Below are 16,891 nucleotides of genomic sequence, written 5' to 3' on the forward strand. Positions count from 1 at the left end.
TTGTCTTTTTTTTAGTAAAACATATGCTAATTCAGACTAAGCTGGATGCTTGTTCCAAGTGTTTTGTTCTGTGTGATTGCTCCTCCTGGTGTGGGAATTTTATTGTAGCTGTTGATCCATTCTTGCTAACAAGGGATTACTGCTATCCTCTGGCCCCGCCCCCAGAAACACTAGATTCATGTCCTTGTAATGTTGCCAGATTCATTGGTCAAAATCCATTATTGTGCAATTTCATGACATTGCAGTGGTTTGGATTTCTTGGTTCAGCAACAACTCAAGCAGATTTACACTCACTCCGGAACCCCTATGTGCGTAATTCGCCAGCGGTATGCAGCTTCCGCATTGTGATTCCAAGTCCGGCCTCCAAGTATTTCCCTATATGGGGATGACAAGGTGTTATATGTCCGTAACCCTACCACACATCTGGCACCAGTAATCCGCGAGTACATTTGGTTTGAACGACACTCAGGCTTAAGCATTCACTGGTCCATCTGACTCCGAGTACCTGGTCATGCCTACTGGACTTCCCCCTAGAGTGGAGCTCGGACCCTGTTAAATATTTGGGGATCTGGATGCACAGAGATCCGGAGCTGGTGGTTCGATACCGTTCTCGTCCGACCCTTTCAAAGTTGGAGGAACATGTGGTCCAGACTGCTCCTCTGCTGGCGGAAAGAGCGGCTCTCATGATAATGGTAGTGATACCCACATTTCTGTACCTCTTTATTAACTTACCTATCGTTCTGCCGCGACACTTTTTAAAAATACTTATGATAGGATTGGCATGGGGCAGGGGAAGCAGCCTAGGGTTAGCCGGGACACGCTTACACTCCAGTATGCACTGAGGAGCTGTGGTGCACAAGACTTAAACTTGTATTATTTGTGTGCCCAGGCACAGTTTTTGCACTATTGGTATCCTCCTCACGTCTACACTCCAAAACATGCTGTTGCACATCCCATTCCACTCAAAGCCATTTTGCCACATAGACGTGCAGATGTCTCTTGAATGGAGATTAATACCATTCATTGCACCACAGGGGCCAGGAGAGCGCTTGGGGCGCGAGCGAAAAAGGACCCTATGTATGGTCCCGCACTTCTCATGCTATTTCCCCCAGCCATATAGGTCACACACGAGACTGGAGCGCTAGCCATACTTGACAATGCAGGGTTGAGGACTCTGGGGAAAGCGTATCGTAGAGGGAATTTCATCTCCCTGGCTGACCTTTCACACACGCTGTGTCAGACCCCACTGTTGACCTTCACATACTATGGCCTGTGGGCTGCTATGAGGGAGCTCGATCCCCAATTCCCTGCTGAGCCCCCTGCTCTTGGGGTGCTCCAAACTTTACTCACTGGCACCTCCCGCAGGAGCCTTATTACTAAATTGTACAATGCGGCCCAGTGGGACAGGCTGACAGCCCGAACCCGCCATTTGAAAAGTGGAATGAAATACTTGACACACCACTGAAACTGGCAGATTTGGGCTTCTGTTGTACGCTAACAGGCTTGCTCACACCCAATTGTAATTTGTGCATTATTCACTTGAAGTTTTTACAACAAATGAAATATAGCAAACTGTTTAAATATGGTCTGAGGGGAAATACGACCTATGTGGTGCGCGGAGGCAGCCTTCATGCACCTAGCATGGCTGTGCGCTCCCATTCTGGACACAGATTGTGAAGGCCCTCTCAGACATGGTGATGGAACTGGTAGAGTGCGGCCCCCAGATGTGCTTGCTTGGACTAGTTAAACATTTAAAAACATTTTTTTATTGATTTTCAAAGTGGACACTAACATTGTCGCCACGCAGGGCGGATTCTGTGGCTAGCAAATCAACAAACCATAACATTACACTCACTCTGAGTGACATTGTATTTGGTGTTCTTGAACATGGACATCACATCATTCGTGCCTAACATTTGTCACAAGAATTCTCTTGCTCATATCAGCCTTCCTCAGTATCAGGGCCCGATTCATCGTGAGTTTGCGCCAGGAGATACTGACGTAAGGGTTCCCAAATGTCTTTGGGTTTAGTTGCCGCAGGGAGCTCTTCAGAATATAATTCGAGATTGTCTCTGCAAAATACCATGTCCCGGACCCAGTGTTTAAGACGTGGGGTCCGCTTACTTTCCCATGTGATCGCTACGCGTCTTTTTGCCAATAACCGAGCAAGTCCCACAAATTTGCCCATTGCCCCCTTTAGATGAGGTACATAAGTCAGCAAGCAAACTACGGGCGTGCACCCTATTACAGCTCCCGACATGTGTTGAATACAATTCAGTGTGTCCTCCCAATATTGAGCCACTGGCAGGCAATACCATGCAAGATGCCAGAAATCTGCATCTGAATGACCACATCTCTTGCAGTTACTCACGTCCCTAAGACCATATGTATATAGTTTGAGGTGTGTGTGGCATACCTGATGAATATATTTGAAATGTCTGAGTCTCAAATTGCCATTGGAAGTGAGTTTGCCCGTAAAAGCACAGATATGTTTCCATTCCAGTGTCGTCAGTGGGGGGTCAAGTCTTTCCTTCCAGCGGCTCATTCTTCTATCAGTGCCTCTCACTTTCTCCTCTCTCACGGCTCTGTATAGTTTGGTAACCATCTGGCGCCTTGTGGGTGCTACTAGGAGAAGCTGTAGGGCCTTGGATGAAGGTGGTTCAGCAGGGAATGTCGTGCAATGCAGTTTAACTGCGAGCTTCAAGCGATGCACAGTGAACTGAAATAGCAGGGATTGGTTAGTAATAGGTTGTATGTCCTCAGCTGTTATAAAATGCCCATCAGGATAAACGTCCTGCATTCGACCCATGCCAGCCTCTATGAGTAGCCAGCCTCATTGAGCCCTGTTCCTGTGTCACTGTGAGCGCTGCGTGATGTGACAATGACAACGCCAGGGCATATATGGGAAGCCTGTCTGTGATTCTTCCAATGGCTTGTCAGGCACCTATAGTGACATCTAGGGTGTTAATTTCTGACCTGGGCGTGCCTCTACATGTGGGTGTGTAAGCATTCCGGCCAGTGGGATGGGGTGTGCGTCCCCGTCTTCCACTGCAACGTAAGGTGTAAAAGCATGTGGATGATACCAGTGGTTCGCATATTGAGCTTGGGCGCACAGGTAATATAGATACAAATCTGGAGCATTAAACCCCCCTCTGGCGTAATCCAATGTAAGCGTGTTCTAGCCCACTCGAGCTTACCTACTCCTCCAGATCAGTCTGAGCAGCAGGGCGCGCACGTTCTTAAACAATATGGCAGTCCGCTTGATCGGAATATTACTAAAAAGAAATAAGCGTGGTAAAATGACAATTTTTAGGTCTCGCGTGCCGTTGCAGCGCAAAGCGCTGCTCGCCTCGGCGAGATTTATTGGGAACGAGGATTTTCAGAAAAGGGCTTTAAGCCCCTCCCCTAATTTCCATTGGCTGGCGTCACCGTTTATGCTAAACGGTGGCCTGCCATTGGAAATGAGCTGTTGTTGTTGCCTCCCTTTCGCCTTTTGGTCCGGCCCATCCGGACTGGATCGCCTGCTTCACGGCTGCTCGTGAAGCAGTTTCTTATCGCAAGGAGGCGTGTTATATAAACAAGCTGTGCGATCCAGTCCAGATGGGGCGTCCCAAAAGGAGACCAGGGCACCTCGTGTTTATTTTTGCATCGCGCTTTCACTTTAAAGTGAAAGCACGATGCAAAAATAAACAGCGGGAATGGCGAGCGCTTGTTGTCCGTGTTGGCATGTAAACATCCCAGTTGAAATCCCACAACACTTCACATTACCGACTTTTCAGGGGCTGGCATATCACCACAAACACCTCCCTAGAGCTGTGCCCCTGGTTAAAAATGCATTGCACAGGACAAGGACGCCACACTCCTGTTCAGGCTGATTAACCCATTAACGGATTTAAACCGGGAAATGGAACACCTCAACGAGGCAGGCAGGACCGTCTACATCCAGAGGTTGAGGAAGTGTGCCCTCTAGAGGTGACTGTTGGCACAGCACGCACATTCCCTAATGCAGAATATGATCGAGACTATTATCGTGGGGTGTTTAACTGAGGTGGTTTATTGGGGATGGTTGAGGCTGGCCACAGCACACCGGCATACAATGAATGAAAAAGAAAACAAATTAGCTTTATTTTATTGGGCTAAGTTTAACACCTGTAATATATCGCCCCACCCACAAGAAACATATGTTGTGTAATGTTTTTCCTCCTACATCGGACTGCGTTTGCTTTAGGGACAATTTCAAAAGGTGCTCCGATTAATGGCAAATCACCTCATGATCACACATATTTGTATTTCCCGGTTAATTTGCATGAGGTGCGGCTGAAGTAGAAAGGGGGCAAAGGGACCAGGGCGTGCACAGGATGTAGCAATGTGAATAAAAGCAAAGAGAAAGAAAACACGCAGGTTTTAAACTTTCCCCTCAGGATACGTGTTTCTCCAGTGGCGGGCAGCTGTCCATCTTCAGACTAGGAAACCTGCTGCCTATTCCACTCAATGCTGCCCTATCCCAGAGTGAAGGCGGCATTTGGGATCAGCAGCTCCCTTGCCTCGTTGAAGAGTGGGTCGGAGGCAGGAGCCCGGGGCAAGACGCCCCCCTTCTTGCCCCAGCCACTCACTCCTGTTCAATGATGCTTCTACGTGTGTGGATCTGGTGGGAGCCACCCTACAAGACACGACCCTGTGTCAACAGCACCCCCTCCACACTGCCCTTAGCTGAGCCCGCAAAGCCCAGCAGCATCATCCGTCCTCCCCGCCGTCCTGCAGCTGGCTCTGCCCAGGGGAAACAGGCGGGGCCCTAGGCAGGCACCCCACCTCTTGCTCCTCAGTGGCGTCCTTTCTCACTCACTCTGCCTGAGCGCCGCAAACTCTCCTCATGTGGTGGAAATGTGTCACACGGTGGAAATTACACTCACTCCCGCGGTGCTCCTGTGTGGTCACAAACTTTAATGTAGGCTCAGAACTAGAAATCAATCGTATTGGTAATATACGCGTGACCTAAAAGTTTCAAATCGCAACCTTTTGAGCCCGGTGAACGTTCGTGGCCGGCGCTTTCAATGAGCAGGTTGGAACCTAGTGAGTACCGGCACTTGTAGTTTGAAAGGGAGAGTGCCAGCATTTCTCAGCAGGACTGAAGTACCTTTCGCAGGAGGGTACGTGCACTTGTGAGAAGCAAACGTAATCTGGCACAGCATATCTGCGCTTCAATGTTTCCATTCCATGCACAGCCTGAAGCAATTTGCGTTGTATTGAAACTGCATTTACATAGCGCTTCATTCACCTCACAAGGCGCCTAAGTACCTTCTGTGGCTGGGTAGTACGCCACTCCATAAATTCTGGACCACGAGTGAGTGTGTACTAGAATATGGTCTCTGATTCCTGTCCTAGTCGGGTATAAAAGTGTCAGTGCTTGCACCTCCTTGTGTCATGGCTTCGAGGTCGGAGACCAGGTGTCTACATTTGCCAAGACTAACAGTCTGGGTTTTTTGTCATCTGACCTAAAAAGAAATCAGTAAAATGAGCAAGCCTCGGTTTTTAGAGAGAGTGGACTGAACATAGAGCGAGGGAAGTTTTCCAGTGGTTCCAGTGTAAGCTTAGTTAGCAGCTTGTAGCAGGAAGCAATTTAGTTTGCACAAGTGATGTGTGTACAGTTGAATTTAAAACCCATAGCGCCTTTTTGTGTTTTCTACATTGGCGAGAGACAATCTAATTTATGCCTACATGGTTCGAAAAGTATGGCACTTCTCTGTAATGAGGTAAAACAAGTATGAGTAATTCATGACTCTCTTAAGTTTGAAGCATAACTGCGTGGTATTAAAATATTAGATAAAAACAAAGTGACTTCTGTCTGACAATCCAAACAAGCATTTGCAATGCAACAGGTCTCGCTTTTACTCAAATTTGATTATTTGGCACTGTAAATGACAATGCGTTTTATTTATGTTTTGGTTTTTGAAACATGAAAAAAACGCATTGTCATTTACACTGCCAATAGCTTAAACTCGCGTAAATGCGAGATCTAGTGTATTGCAAATGCTTGTTATCAGAGCAATACGTTCCGCCAAGGACAGTGTTAGTGCCAACCATCTATCTAATTGTTGCTCTAGATCCACGCATGCTTTGCCATAATTCTCTCTTATGACTACTTTGGGATCTCGGTGTACCCACACACCCAAGTATTTAACCGGCTCTGACCATACTAAGGGATATTCCATAGTTGGGGGAGCAGTTATTGTCATTAATGGTATTACTACCGATTTGTCCCAATTTATAGTGAGACCGGAGAACAAGCCGAATCAAATGTATTCCTGTAACACAGGGGGCAAGATACTGCTGCGGTTCTCGAATAAACAGCACCATGTCATCAGCGTACAGAGAGATGCCAACTGGGCGATGATGAACATTTAACGCTGCTTCTCTATGGCATGGTCTGATTACACAAGCCAAGGGTTCGAGCATGATGACAAACAATAGTGGCGATAGAGGACACCCCTGTCTAGTGCCTCTTTCAATGCGAAAAGGCTTGGAAGTGAGCCCTCCAACTCGCACCATCGCCGGCTGGTCCGAATATAGCAGTCTCACCCATTCCAAGAAGATGGGCGGAAACCCCATTCGAGTTAAAATGCGGAACATGTATGGTTATTCAATCGAGTCGAATGCTTTAGCCGCATCAAGCATGACTGCCGCAGCGGGGAGGTCCGGGTTCAACACATAGCAAAGATGGTTCTTAAGTTGTGGGACGTGGACCTTTTGGGGATAAAACCAGATTGATCCCGTAGAATCAATTGTGGCATTAACGACTGGAGTTTGGTATCCAGGATTTTGGCAAGACTTTTTGCATCTAATCCATGAGAGAGGGCGATACGAATCACATGTTGACGGAGGTTTGTCTTTTTTTTTAGCAGAGCTATAACCAGGGCCTGCCGAAGGGAGTGCTGCAGTTTACCAGTCTCGTGCGCCTCCGCATACACTTCGAGCAGGTAGGGTGCCAGCAGATCTACATACGCTTTATAAAACTCCGCTGACAGGCCGTCTGGTCCCGGCGCTTTTTTGTTCGGTAAGGAGAGAAGTGCGGCTCTCACATCGGCTTCGTCAACAGGTAGGCTGAGATATTCGTGCTGGCCATCTCCCAGCCACACACAGGCAATGTCAGATAGTCCTCTAAGGCGTCCTCGTCGAAACTCCTGCGAGAGGTATACATAGATGCGTAACAGTCCCAAAATTGGTCCACTATGTCCTGGGGCACAAAATGCTCGCCTCCCTGAGCGTCCACTATTTTAGAAATGTGGTGGTGATCAGTCCGAAACTTAAGCTTAAAGGCCAGTTGCCTACCCGGTCTGCCCCTCCTCCTTGTAGGTTCTGGCGATGTGTCGACGTGATATATAGTTCACCTCCTTTTGTGCCAGCGGGTCATATTTCAGAATTTGCTAGTGTATGCAGGCTAATGTGGATGCGCATGGTCAGGACGTGTACTCTTTTTCCAATTCCCCCAGTAAGGACTCCAGTTTATACAATTGACCCCTGATATCATGCAGTATTCCCGCTGTGGGCTAATGCAGACCCCTCGCACAGTTACGTTAAAGGCCTCCCACAGGGTAGCCGCGCTGTCAACAGAACCTACATTTAATTCAAAATATTGCACTATCGCTTTCCAGACAGTGTCTTTATAAATAGGGTCCAAGAGGGACTCCGCCGCAAATCGCCAGGTGAATGGACGGTGTAGATTAGTGTGAATAATGGGTGCCAAGCGCACCGAGTTGTGATCAGACAGTGTGCGGGGCAGAGTCCCCACCTCTGCAACCCAGTCATTGGCTCTTTCGCTCAGTAGCCAATAGTCTAGACGGGACCAGCTGTTGTGTGCGGGTGTGGCGTGTGTACCCTCGCGTGTCTCTGCATTATGAATGCGCCAGGCATCGAGCAGTCCAAGCTCCACCATGGCATCCCTGATACATTGGGCTACCTTCAGTGTGCGAGATGTGTGAGGACTAGATTTATCTTTCGCAGGGTCCAAGTGTGTGTTTAGATCACCCCCACCCCCCAGATAATGGCCAAATCCGGCCAGTTACGTAGCTCAGTGAGCATGCGGTGAAAGACCTGTGGATCATCCTCAACAGGGCCGTATATATTGACGATAGTAATCAAAGTCATACCCAGTTTGCCATACACACCGTCCCTCGTCATCAGTGTATGTTTTTAGAGGTGTGAAGGGTATACCTTTTTTGACCAGGATCAGAACCCCTCTAGCGTATGCGGAGTAAGACGAAGCAAGCCTGTATCCAGCCCATTTGCGTGCTATCCCAATCTCAGTCCTGTTGATTATGTGCGTTTCTTGTATAAGAGCAATTTGAATTCCCGGTCTGTCTAGATAGGCAAAAACATGTCTACTCTTTTGAGGAGAGTTGAGCCCACGAACATTCCATGTCCGGCATGTACATCTATCACCCATAGCCATATTGATCTTGGGTGTGTAGCAGCTTGCTGTAATCTAGGATGCACACAGTCATCCCAGTGCGTGTAAGCCGAGTCCAAGCGAACAATGCAATCACAGAAAAACAATACCAAAATCCCCCATCACCCCCCACCTAATGGCATCATTTAAATCCCCTAGTACTACCCGTTGTGCCAGTCCCGATTCGTCAACCTCCCAACCCCCCTCCCACTTCAGCAACCCCAACCTGCCAAATCCATCCCATGTCCCTCCCCAAATTACCAAAAAACAAAACCCATTAAACCAACAGTGTTGGGGATCACCCATCAAGGAGCGTAGAGCCACAGTTCCCTTCCCGAGATGTGCGGGTGATGGACGGAGACTGAATAAGCAAAGTTCCCGCCCTTTCACTTTCGTCATGAACTAACTGGCATATTAGGCACTTCCCTTGGACAATAAGAAAACCTTATCTGCATGCCCTAGTTCATCAGTTCAGGAGATATCAGTCAGCCAGCGACAGATCGTAACTCTAGAGCCCAATTCGGCAAATGAATGACATGCAGTACAGTTGGTTAAGAAGCCACGAGTCCCAGACTAGCGCTATCAGTGATCATTCAGATCCTTGATGTAATGGAGCATCGTCATCGCTGCCGGGTTGATTGGAGGCGTCTCGACGTCCACGCTTAATTGTTTTCGCATAGTCCAGTGCCGATTTTGGAGTTTGAAAGATCTTCGATTTTCCGTCAATATCAGTGCGCAGCCGCGCTCGATAAAACATAGCTTAAGGGATCTTCTCCGCGATGAGGATCTTTTTGGTTGGGAGATATTCCTTTCTCGCCGCCTGCACTGCTGCTGTAAATTCCGGATAAAAGGCAAGGTGATTCCCTTCGTGGACTATATTACCTTTCTCCCTAGCCAGACGTAAGACTGTGTCGCGATCTCTATAATTAAGCAAGCATGCTATTATAGGCCACGGGGGAGCTCCCGGCGACGGTCGAGCGATCACTGTTCTATGTGCTCGTTCCACTATCTGCATCCTTGATAAATTCTCCTCACCAAATATCGACTGTAGTAGAGTTTCAATGTAGGGTTCTAGGCGACCAGTATTGGTGGATTCTGGCAGCCCCCCATGCGTATGTTGTTAAGCCTAGATCTGGCCTCCAAATCTTCGTTATTTGCCTGTATTTCGGCAAACACCTTTTCCATGGCTAGTGTTTTTTCTGCCGTTTGCTGCAGTCCATCTTCAGCTTCAGAAATAAGGGTTTCTGCTTCCTCTAGTCACAGCGCATGTTTGTCTAATTTAGTGGACATGTGGTCCATTCGGAGGTTAAGGTTGTCTATTTTGCCGTCGATCGTCTGCAGACTGTTTTGTATGGCTAGGAGCGTCTTCTCGATGGCAGTGAGACTGTCCGAGGGAGTATCGACCTCCGAATCCGAGGCCGCCTGTTGTCTGGACTTGCTGGACTTACGAGGCTCGAATGTTAATCGGAGCTGGTTGCGCTCTGTCTTCCCCATGTTGGTAGCACCGATCGGCGTGCAACCTCTGCTCGTGGGACAAGGTACGCAAGCAGCTCTCGCACTCGAAATAATGGCCTACGCAGTAGTGTACTCCTCCCGTCAGCAGCAGCACGGTCCCAGTGTCACCCCCTGAGCAGAGTCTTGGTATCACTCCACTGGCTGGGCTTCCGCCGCACTTGCCGAGGTATTAGATTGGGGTGGCCTCCTCTGTCAATACCGCGTGTCGACCGGGCCTCATCAGGTTACGCAACCATGAAGGGCAAAATCAGGCATCAGTACAGTGCATGAAAATGTGGCAGTCTCACCCAGCCCTGGTTCAATTTGCAACTTCAGCCCCGGACCACGTTCCAGGGCTCAAATTAGCTATACTCTGCAGGGCCTGTGATCGTCATGCGCTTAGATTCCGTGCACTCCGTGCTGTGATTCAAGCGTGGACGTCTGCCCCCAGCCAGCACACCAGGCCGCCACCGGAATCACCCCCGAACTCCTTACTGTAGTTGCCCATCCGCCCAGGTGGTCGATGATGGCACTCGTGGCGACCGGGTGCACCCAGGCGCGCAGTATCCACCTCGCGTCACTGTGCGCTGAATTCAGGAGCTCATGCGTCTTGAAAAGTACCCCCATGGGGAAGGCTGCCGTCGTAGCAGATATCAGGAAAAAGAGAGGAGTTGGGCCCAAGGGGGCGAGGCACAAGCAGGACCGTATTATAACTTGTTACAAAAGAATGTGCTTGTGACTCGCATTATTTTGAAAGCTAAATGTCTTTGCTAAATAGCCAAACCCATTGATTTTAGTTTGAACCGGTGTATTTATTTTCACCTTTTTATTATCACTATTTTTTATGAAAAAATAGTGATAATAAAAAGGTGACAATAAATACACCGGTTCAAACTAAAATCAATGGGTTTGGCTATTTAGCAAAGACCTTTAGCTTTCAAAATAATGCGACTCACAAGCACAGTCGTAGCAGATATCGGCACGATCCCCTCCGTGAGCCCCTCCAACTGCAGGGGCACGCTAGCTCGCCGCACATATAGCAGGCTCTCACCCTCTGGGCGAATGGATCCGACAGCTACTCAAATTCCGGCAGGCCGCCGTTGTCGTCCGCCAGGAACACGCAGTTTGCAGCGTGGGGCATAGTCACTGCATGTAGGCCTCAGCGCAGGGCTCTAGCCAATCGGCGCCGCCATCTTGCGAGCGCCGGCACGTGTGTTTCGGCTCCCAAATAAAACGATGAAGTCTGGCAGCTACACAGAGTTCTCGCTTCTCCTCGTACGCCAGGGGCCTCCCGCAGCACAGTTATGTTATTTTCGTATACTTTCTAGTACGGAAACAGCAGGATATTAGATGTTATTTGCTCTGTCTGCCGGAGCTGCGTTACTATGCATCCATCTCGCTGTGCGCCCTCGTGCGCCACCCGGACTAGTTAAATATGTACAGCCAGACCAACGCAAGCAGGTGGCTGTGGTGTTACTATTGGCAAAAGAGAGTGGCCATAAACTGGGGCAAAAGAGCCGTCCCAACAATCGAACAGTGACTTAATGATATGGCGTACTGCAGAGAACAACTGGAACTGTTTGCTTTGGAATTGCCGCTGCCCTCATGGCCAAAGGATATTTAGGGCCCACTTACAGCCTACCTACTGACAGTTCCTGATGTGTCCTAGCGGCGGGGTTGAACAGGCATTGTATGCCAAGCAACTCTGGAATTTGAATGTTTGAGCTTGTGATACTGGCACTGTACAGAATATGTGATTTGTCTTGTATGCAGCAAGTGTGTTTATGCTTTTTGTATATGATGACGAAATCTAATAAAACAAGCATTGGAATAGCCTATAGGTCTCGCCTTTGGGACCTTATAAGTGTTTAGCCATGCAACAGTTGCATAACTAAACACTTATAAGGTCCCAAAAGCGAGACCTATTGGCTATGCCGTGCGGCCGCGAAAGTGAAAGTGATTGCGATCAAACATCAAAGCGGCCGCGAAAATGAAAGTAATCGCGGTAAAAGTGGCGCGCGTGCCCACGCACATGACCTGTTGCTCTAGGCTGTCCTGGTAGCACTTTTTGAATCTTCGCGAAATGTTCAAAACTAATGGGGCGCTCAGCTCCTACCCTGAAAGTCTCGGGGTGATTCGTCAAGCGGGGGCCGAGAAAAAAGGGGGGTCCCAAAACGCGTTTTCCCTATGCATTTTTCCATAGGACCTTTAGACACAGCTACAGCCCGAACGGCTGAACAGAATTACTTGAAATTTGGCAGAGAGGTAGCCATAAGGTCAAGGAAGTGCCTTTTGCAGGTCTGGTGTAAATCTGTTCAGTATTTCCTGAGAAAATAGCATTTAAAAGCATATCAATATCTATACGCGTGCAGGGTGCGCGCACTGTGCGAGCACCCTAACGTGCGCGAGCGTAATTCTGATTGGTGGTTACATGTTAGTCAACGTTCGAATCGGCCGAAATCAGGAAGTGTCGGCCGCCATTTTGTTTGTTTTCAGTGCGAGAGTGAAAAAGGAAGGTGGCGAACGTAAAAAGGGGGCAGGGTAGAGAGTTCCTGACCCCCTAGCCTTTGTCAGGGGGTCCCTGAAGGACCCCGAAGGCAGAAATTGTTTTTTTTTTTTTTTTTAAATCGCGGGGGTGCGCGCCACTCTATCACAAGGATGATGTCATCAGTGATGTCATGAGTGATGCCACTGACCATGTCATGAGTGATGTAATATGTGACGTCATGAGCAGTGGATTGCGGGCGCGCGAGTTATAGTTATCTGAACTAACTATAACGGGGGGATTTCATTGTTTTTTTACGAGTGAAATATCCACCTAACTCTAACATGTGTGAAACCTATGGTTTTTTAAGTGAATATATATATATATATATATATATATATATATATATATATATATATATATTCACTGAAAAAACCATAGGTTTCACACATGTTATAGTTAGTGGAAATTTTACTGATAAAAAACCAATGAAATTGCCCCGTTATAGTTAGCGCAGGCAACTATAACTCACGCGACCACAATCCTCTGCTGATGCTAATACTGTATTTAGACACTTATTTGCCCATGTCTTCTTCCATACATTTTTAGCTATACATATATTACAAATATTTTTTTTTCATAAAGACACATATGTCATCAGCAGAGGATTGCGGTCGCGTGAGTTATAGTTGCCTGCGCTAACTATAACGGGGCAATTTCATTGGTTTTTTATCAGTAAAATTTCCACTAACTATAACATGTGTGAAACCTATGGTTTTTTCAGTGAATTTGCAAGGTTTTTTAAATGCTAATTCCTAACTATAACGTGTGTGAAACCTATGGTTTTTTCAGTGAATTAGTACGGTTTTTTAAATGCTAAGTTTTTTTCCCTTATAATAAGCCCTGTACATTTGGTGGCCTACGGCCACCAAAAGCACAGGGGGTGGGGTAAGTGTGGATAGTGTTTTTTTCCATTGTAATAAGCCCAGCACATTTGGTGGCCTTCGGCCACCAAAAGCACAGGGGGTGGGGTAAGTGTGGATAGTGTTTTTTTTATTTTTATTTTTTTACCGTACGCTTACCGTAAGCGTACGGTAAGCGTACCCCGCGAAATTGCCGAAAAAAAAATAAAACCGTTTTTGCACTTGGGGGATGTTTGGGGACTCCCTCCACATGACTATGTGGGAGGGAGTTGTCAAAACAGCCCCTTTACATGTTTTTGGGCTTCCGATTTTAAAAATCTCTCTCAGTGCGAGAGACAAAATGGCGGCCGCCGCTTCCTGGTTTCGGCCGATTCGAATGTTTACTAAGATCTAAGAGCCAATCAGAATCGCGCTCGCGCACGCCACCGTACGCTTACCGTAAGCGTACGGTAAGCGTACCGTAAGCTGGCTCAGATATATATATTGATTTAAAGGCTATTTTCTCAGAATCTACTGAACAGATTTACACCAAACCTACAAAAGGCACTTCCTTGACCTAGGGACTACCTCTCTGCCAAATTTTGAGTAATTCTGTTCAGCCATTCGGGCTGTAGCTCGTTCTAAAGGTCCTATGGAAAAATGCATGGGAAAAACGCGTTTTGGGACCCCCCTTTTATCTCAGCCCCCGCTTGACGAATCCCCCCGAGACTTTCAGGGTAGGAGCGGAGCGTAGCGCCCCACCTATTTTGAGAAATTCGCGAGGATTCGTCGACCGGCGCCAAAGTTATTCAAAATAGAATGTTGAGGTTTTCCTATGGAAACGTGGTCCTAACTATAACTACCTACTGGCTATCGCCAGTAGGTAATATATATATATATATATATATATAATTAATTATTATGCTGTGGGGATAAAATGTAAACTGGCTGTTTCTTTTCTCTTTGGGCATTCTAATATCCCAAAGATTCATTTCCTTGGTTTTCTAGATATTTTTGCTGGTATCATTCAGACGTCCGGGTCTGCCGCTGATTACCCTACAAGGCATTGGATGCCCTGGTGTTGTATCTAATCTCATGAAGGGCGCTTTTTCCAGGCTTACAAATGCGCCACAAAATCTTCTTTCATGAAGTAGGCTATTATATATTAATAGTTCCCTCCTTGTTTTGTGTAGTAAATCTCAGTTCCCGGCTTCCATTCTTTCATTCGCGGATTCCTGCCACTGTAGTACTACACTCTGTTCTGCTCCATGGGTGAAGTTTTTCAATCTTCTCACTCTTTCTCATCATTTTCTCTTCTAGTTCTTCTTTAAGAGCCATAAGTCTAATTGCTCTGAGACCAGTTCCTAGACCTTTTATTGCACCTGAGTGCTACTATAGTGTGCAAAAACTGAACGTAAATTCCACAGCCTGATCTACAAGTCCTTATTGGTTGCATTTACCATCCTTTCGATGTACTCAGTCCAAGGTTTAGTATGAATTTTTTCAGTGGGGCGCCCTTCAGAAGTGGATGATCAGCCACATCGCGACTCTTAAATACATGTAAATTTGCTCTACGAGTAACTGTATTTAAGGCAGGCTAGGGGTGTTACGAACATTTCGAGGAAGGTGTCTCCCCATGGGGTGGGTGGGTAGGTACTAATACTGATGCACATGGACCTTGTGGAAATTCAGAATGTTTATTGTTTGATCATTTTTGTGCCTGAATATGCTTGCCAGTTGTAAGCGTCCTAGCGTACTTCTGGGATTCTTGTGGATGCCTGTTAGAAATCTACTCCACGTGCAGGAGTATGCCTACATCGGTATATTTCTGATTTGTTTTGCAGGGGCTTTGTGAACAGCGACTGCTGTTCTCCTAACCGACCCTTCTGCAACACTTTTCTCCTGCCCTCATGCCCGATGTTCTTCCATTGATCTTGTTCTGTTTCCTCACTACTCCTTCGTCAAGGTTTCTCAATCTCCCCTTTTGTCTGATGTTTGCGTAAGATTATATTTTTATATCCGGGATTTATAATCCACCGTATGTCACTCAGACGACTAAAGCGAGATATCTGTTATCCAAAATGGACTTAATGGAAGATTATCGGTCAAAAAACGAACTGGAAGCGAATCCACTTTTAAGCATCTCCTAGTCCACCGCCTGCACGGCTCCGTGGTGGGGCATTCCATACTTTGTGCCAATACTGCTAAGTGATGACTCCCTGCTCATCTTTGGTAAGGTAGGACTGTAAGTGTGCGCGAGAAGACTGATCGCAAGCAGTGTTAGGGGCTGTGCTTGGTGGTAGGGATCTGTCTGTAAGTAAAGCCGTGATTCAAGTGTTGGTGCACCAGACTCCCAGGCTTCTCTTCCTTTCCCCTTGGCTGACTCTTCTGTGGTTTTGATTTCAGGAGAGGACCTCTTACAGCTGGAAGAAGCGTCTCTTCATCTTTAACTTAGTGACTTTCGGCATCTCCATCCTGGTGTACTTTCGTCACAACATGTACTGTGAACCTGGAGGTAATTTCATCTATCTCTGAGCTGAGTTGCGTCTTGCTTAGTCTGTGGTCCTCCTTTGTTTGACCGATAAGCTGGTACTAATGTAACTTGCACATTAATAAGCTCATCCACTAAGGTAAGATCTGTACTTTTTCAAAAGCTTCCAAGAAGTTAAGAAAATTTGTATGCTTGAACTGTCTAGGGAATTTGTATGTGTATTTTATCAGCTTAGCAGTCACAGGGGGGTTGTATGTGTAGCACTGAAACATCACATGCTGTCTAAGGGCCTATTTGCTTTGGGAGGAACACTTATTCTTGGGGTGAAAATGTGTTATGATTATGACCAGGGTTTAGTTTTGTTAGTTAGTGGGCACTTGAGGCTGAAATGAGACCTTCTAGTTTCAGTGGCATTGACTGCCGAGCAGTAAAGCTATCCAGGTAAATAAACCGCCGCATCCACCCATCCTATATGCCATTTGTGATGAACGACGAGTTCTCGATATCTTCAAAGACTGAGATTCTACAACCTACCATGCATTAAACCAGTCATTCATAGAAACTGCAATAAACAATTCAACTTCTTAACTGTCCAGACTAGAACTCAAACTAATCTTTCCTTCTACTGTTCTTGACTAACCCTCCACATGCTCTGTGTTGTTTCCTCCGTCCCCCACCTGCTTTTGTTTGTTATTTCCCAATTCCTGTTGCCCCCTCATCTCTCGCCGTCTTTTACATAAAATACATAAAATATTTTAATTTGTTGATGGGACCAGCAGCCACTGTTTTCTGCTGGGCAGCTCCACGTTCTAAAGAGTGCTTTCACACAAGTGAAATGTAATTTTTATATATACCAATCCAAGTGGCATCTGCCATCATGGATCGGCAATTAAGAGACACATTGCTTCATCATGCATGAGCATGCCTACAGAATTAAGCAGCCACCACCAGGGACCATGCTATTGCACCTTTTCTTTTTTCTTCTTTGTCTCTTTTTTTTCTTCTTTTTTGCTGTTCCTGGGTAGCAGCAGCAAAAATCCCTTTATTTTTACTGGTGCTGCACAGGATTAGCAAAG

General features: G+C 46.9%; 1 protein-coding gene across 4 annotated transcripts in view; it reads left to right on the plus strand.

Annotated features, from left to right (window-relative positions):
* PGAP2 (post-GPI attachment to proteins 2) overlaps positions 1 to 16,891 on the plus strand; it is a 276,597-nt gene that overhangs the window by 215,788 nt on the left and 43,918 nt on the right. For all 4 annotated transcript variants that reach the window (XR_014967981.1, XM_085623463.1, XM_085623465.1 and 1 more), the window contains exon 5: positions 15,731 to 15,839. Coding sequence is in view for 3 of the 4 variants with exons in the window: in XM_085623463.1 (XP_085479589.1) it covers positions 15,731 to 15,839 (109 nt within the window). In the remaining variant the exon portion in view is untranslated. The remainder of the gene's footprint in view (positions 1 to 15,730; positions 15,840 to 16,891) is intronic.

Source organism: Triturus cristatus, chromosome 8 (assembly GCF_964204655.1).
Source record: "Triturus cristatus chromosome 8, aTriCri1.1, whole genome shotgun sequence".
NCBI classification, from domain to species: Eukaryota; Metazoa; Chordata; class Amphibia; order Caudata; family Salamandridae; genus Triturus; species Triturus cristatus.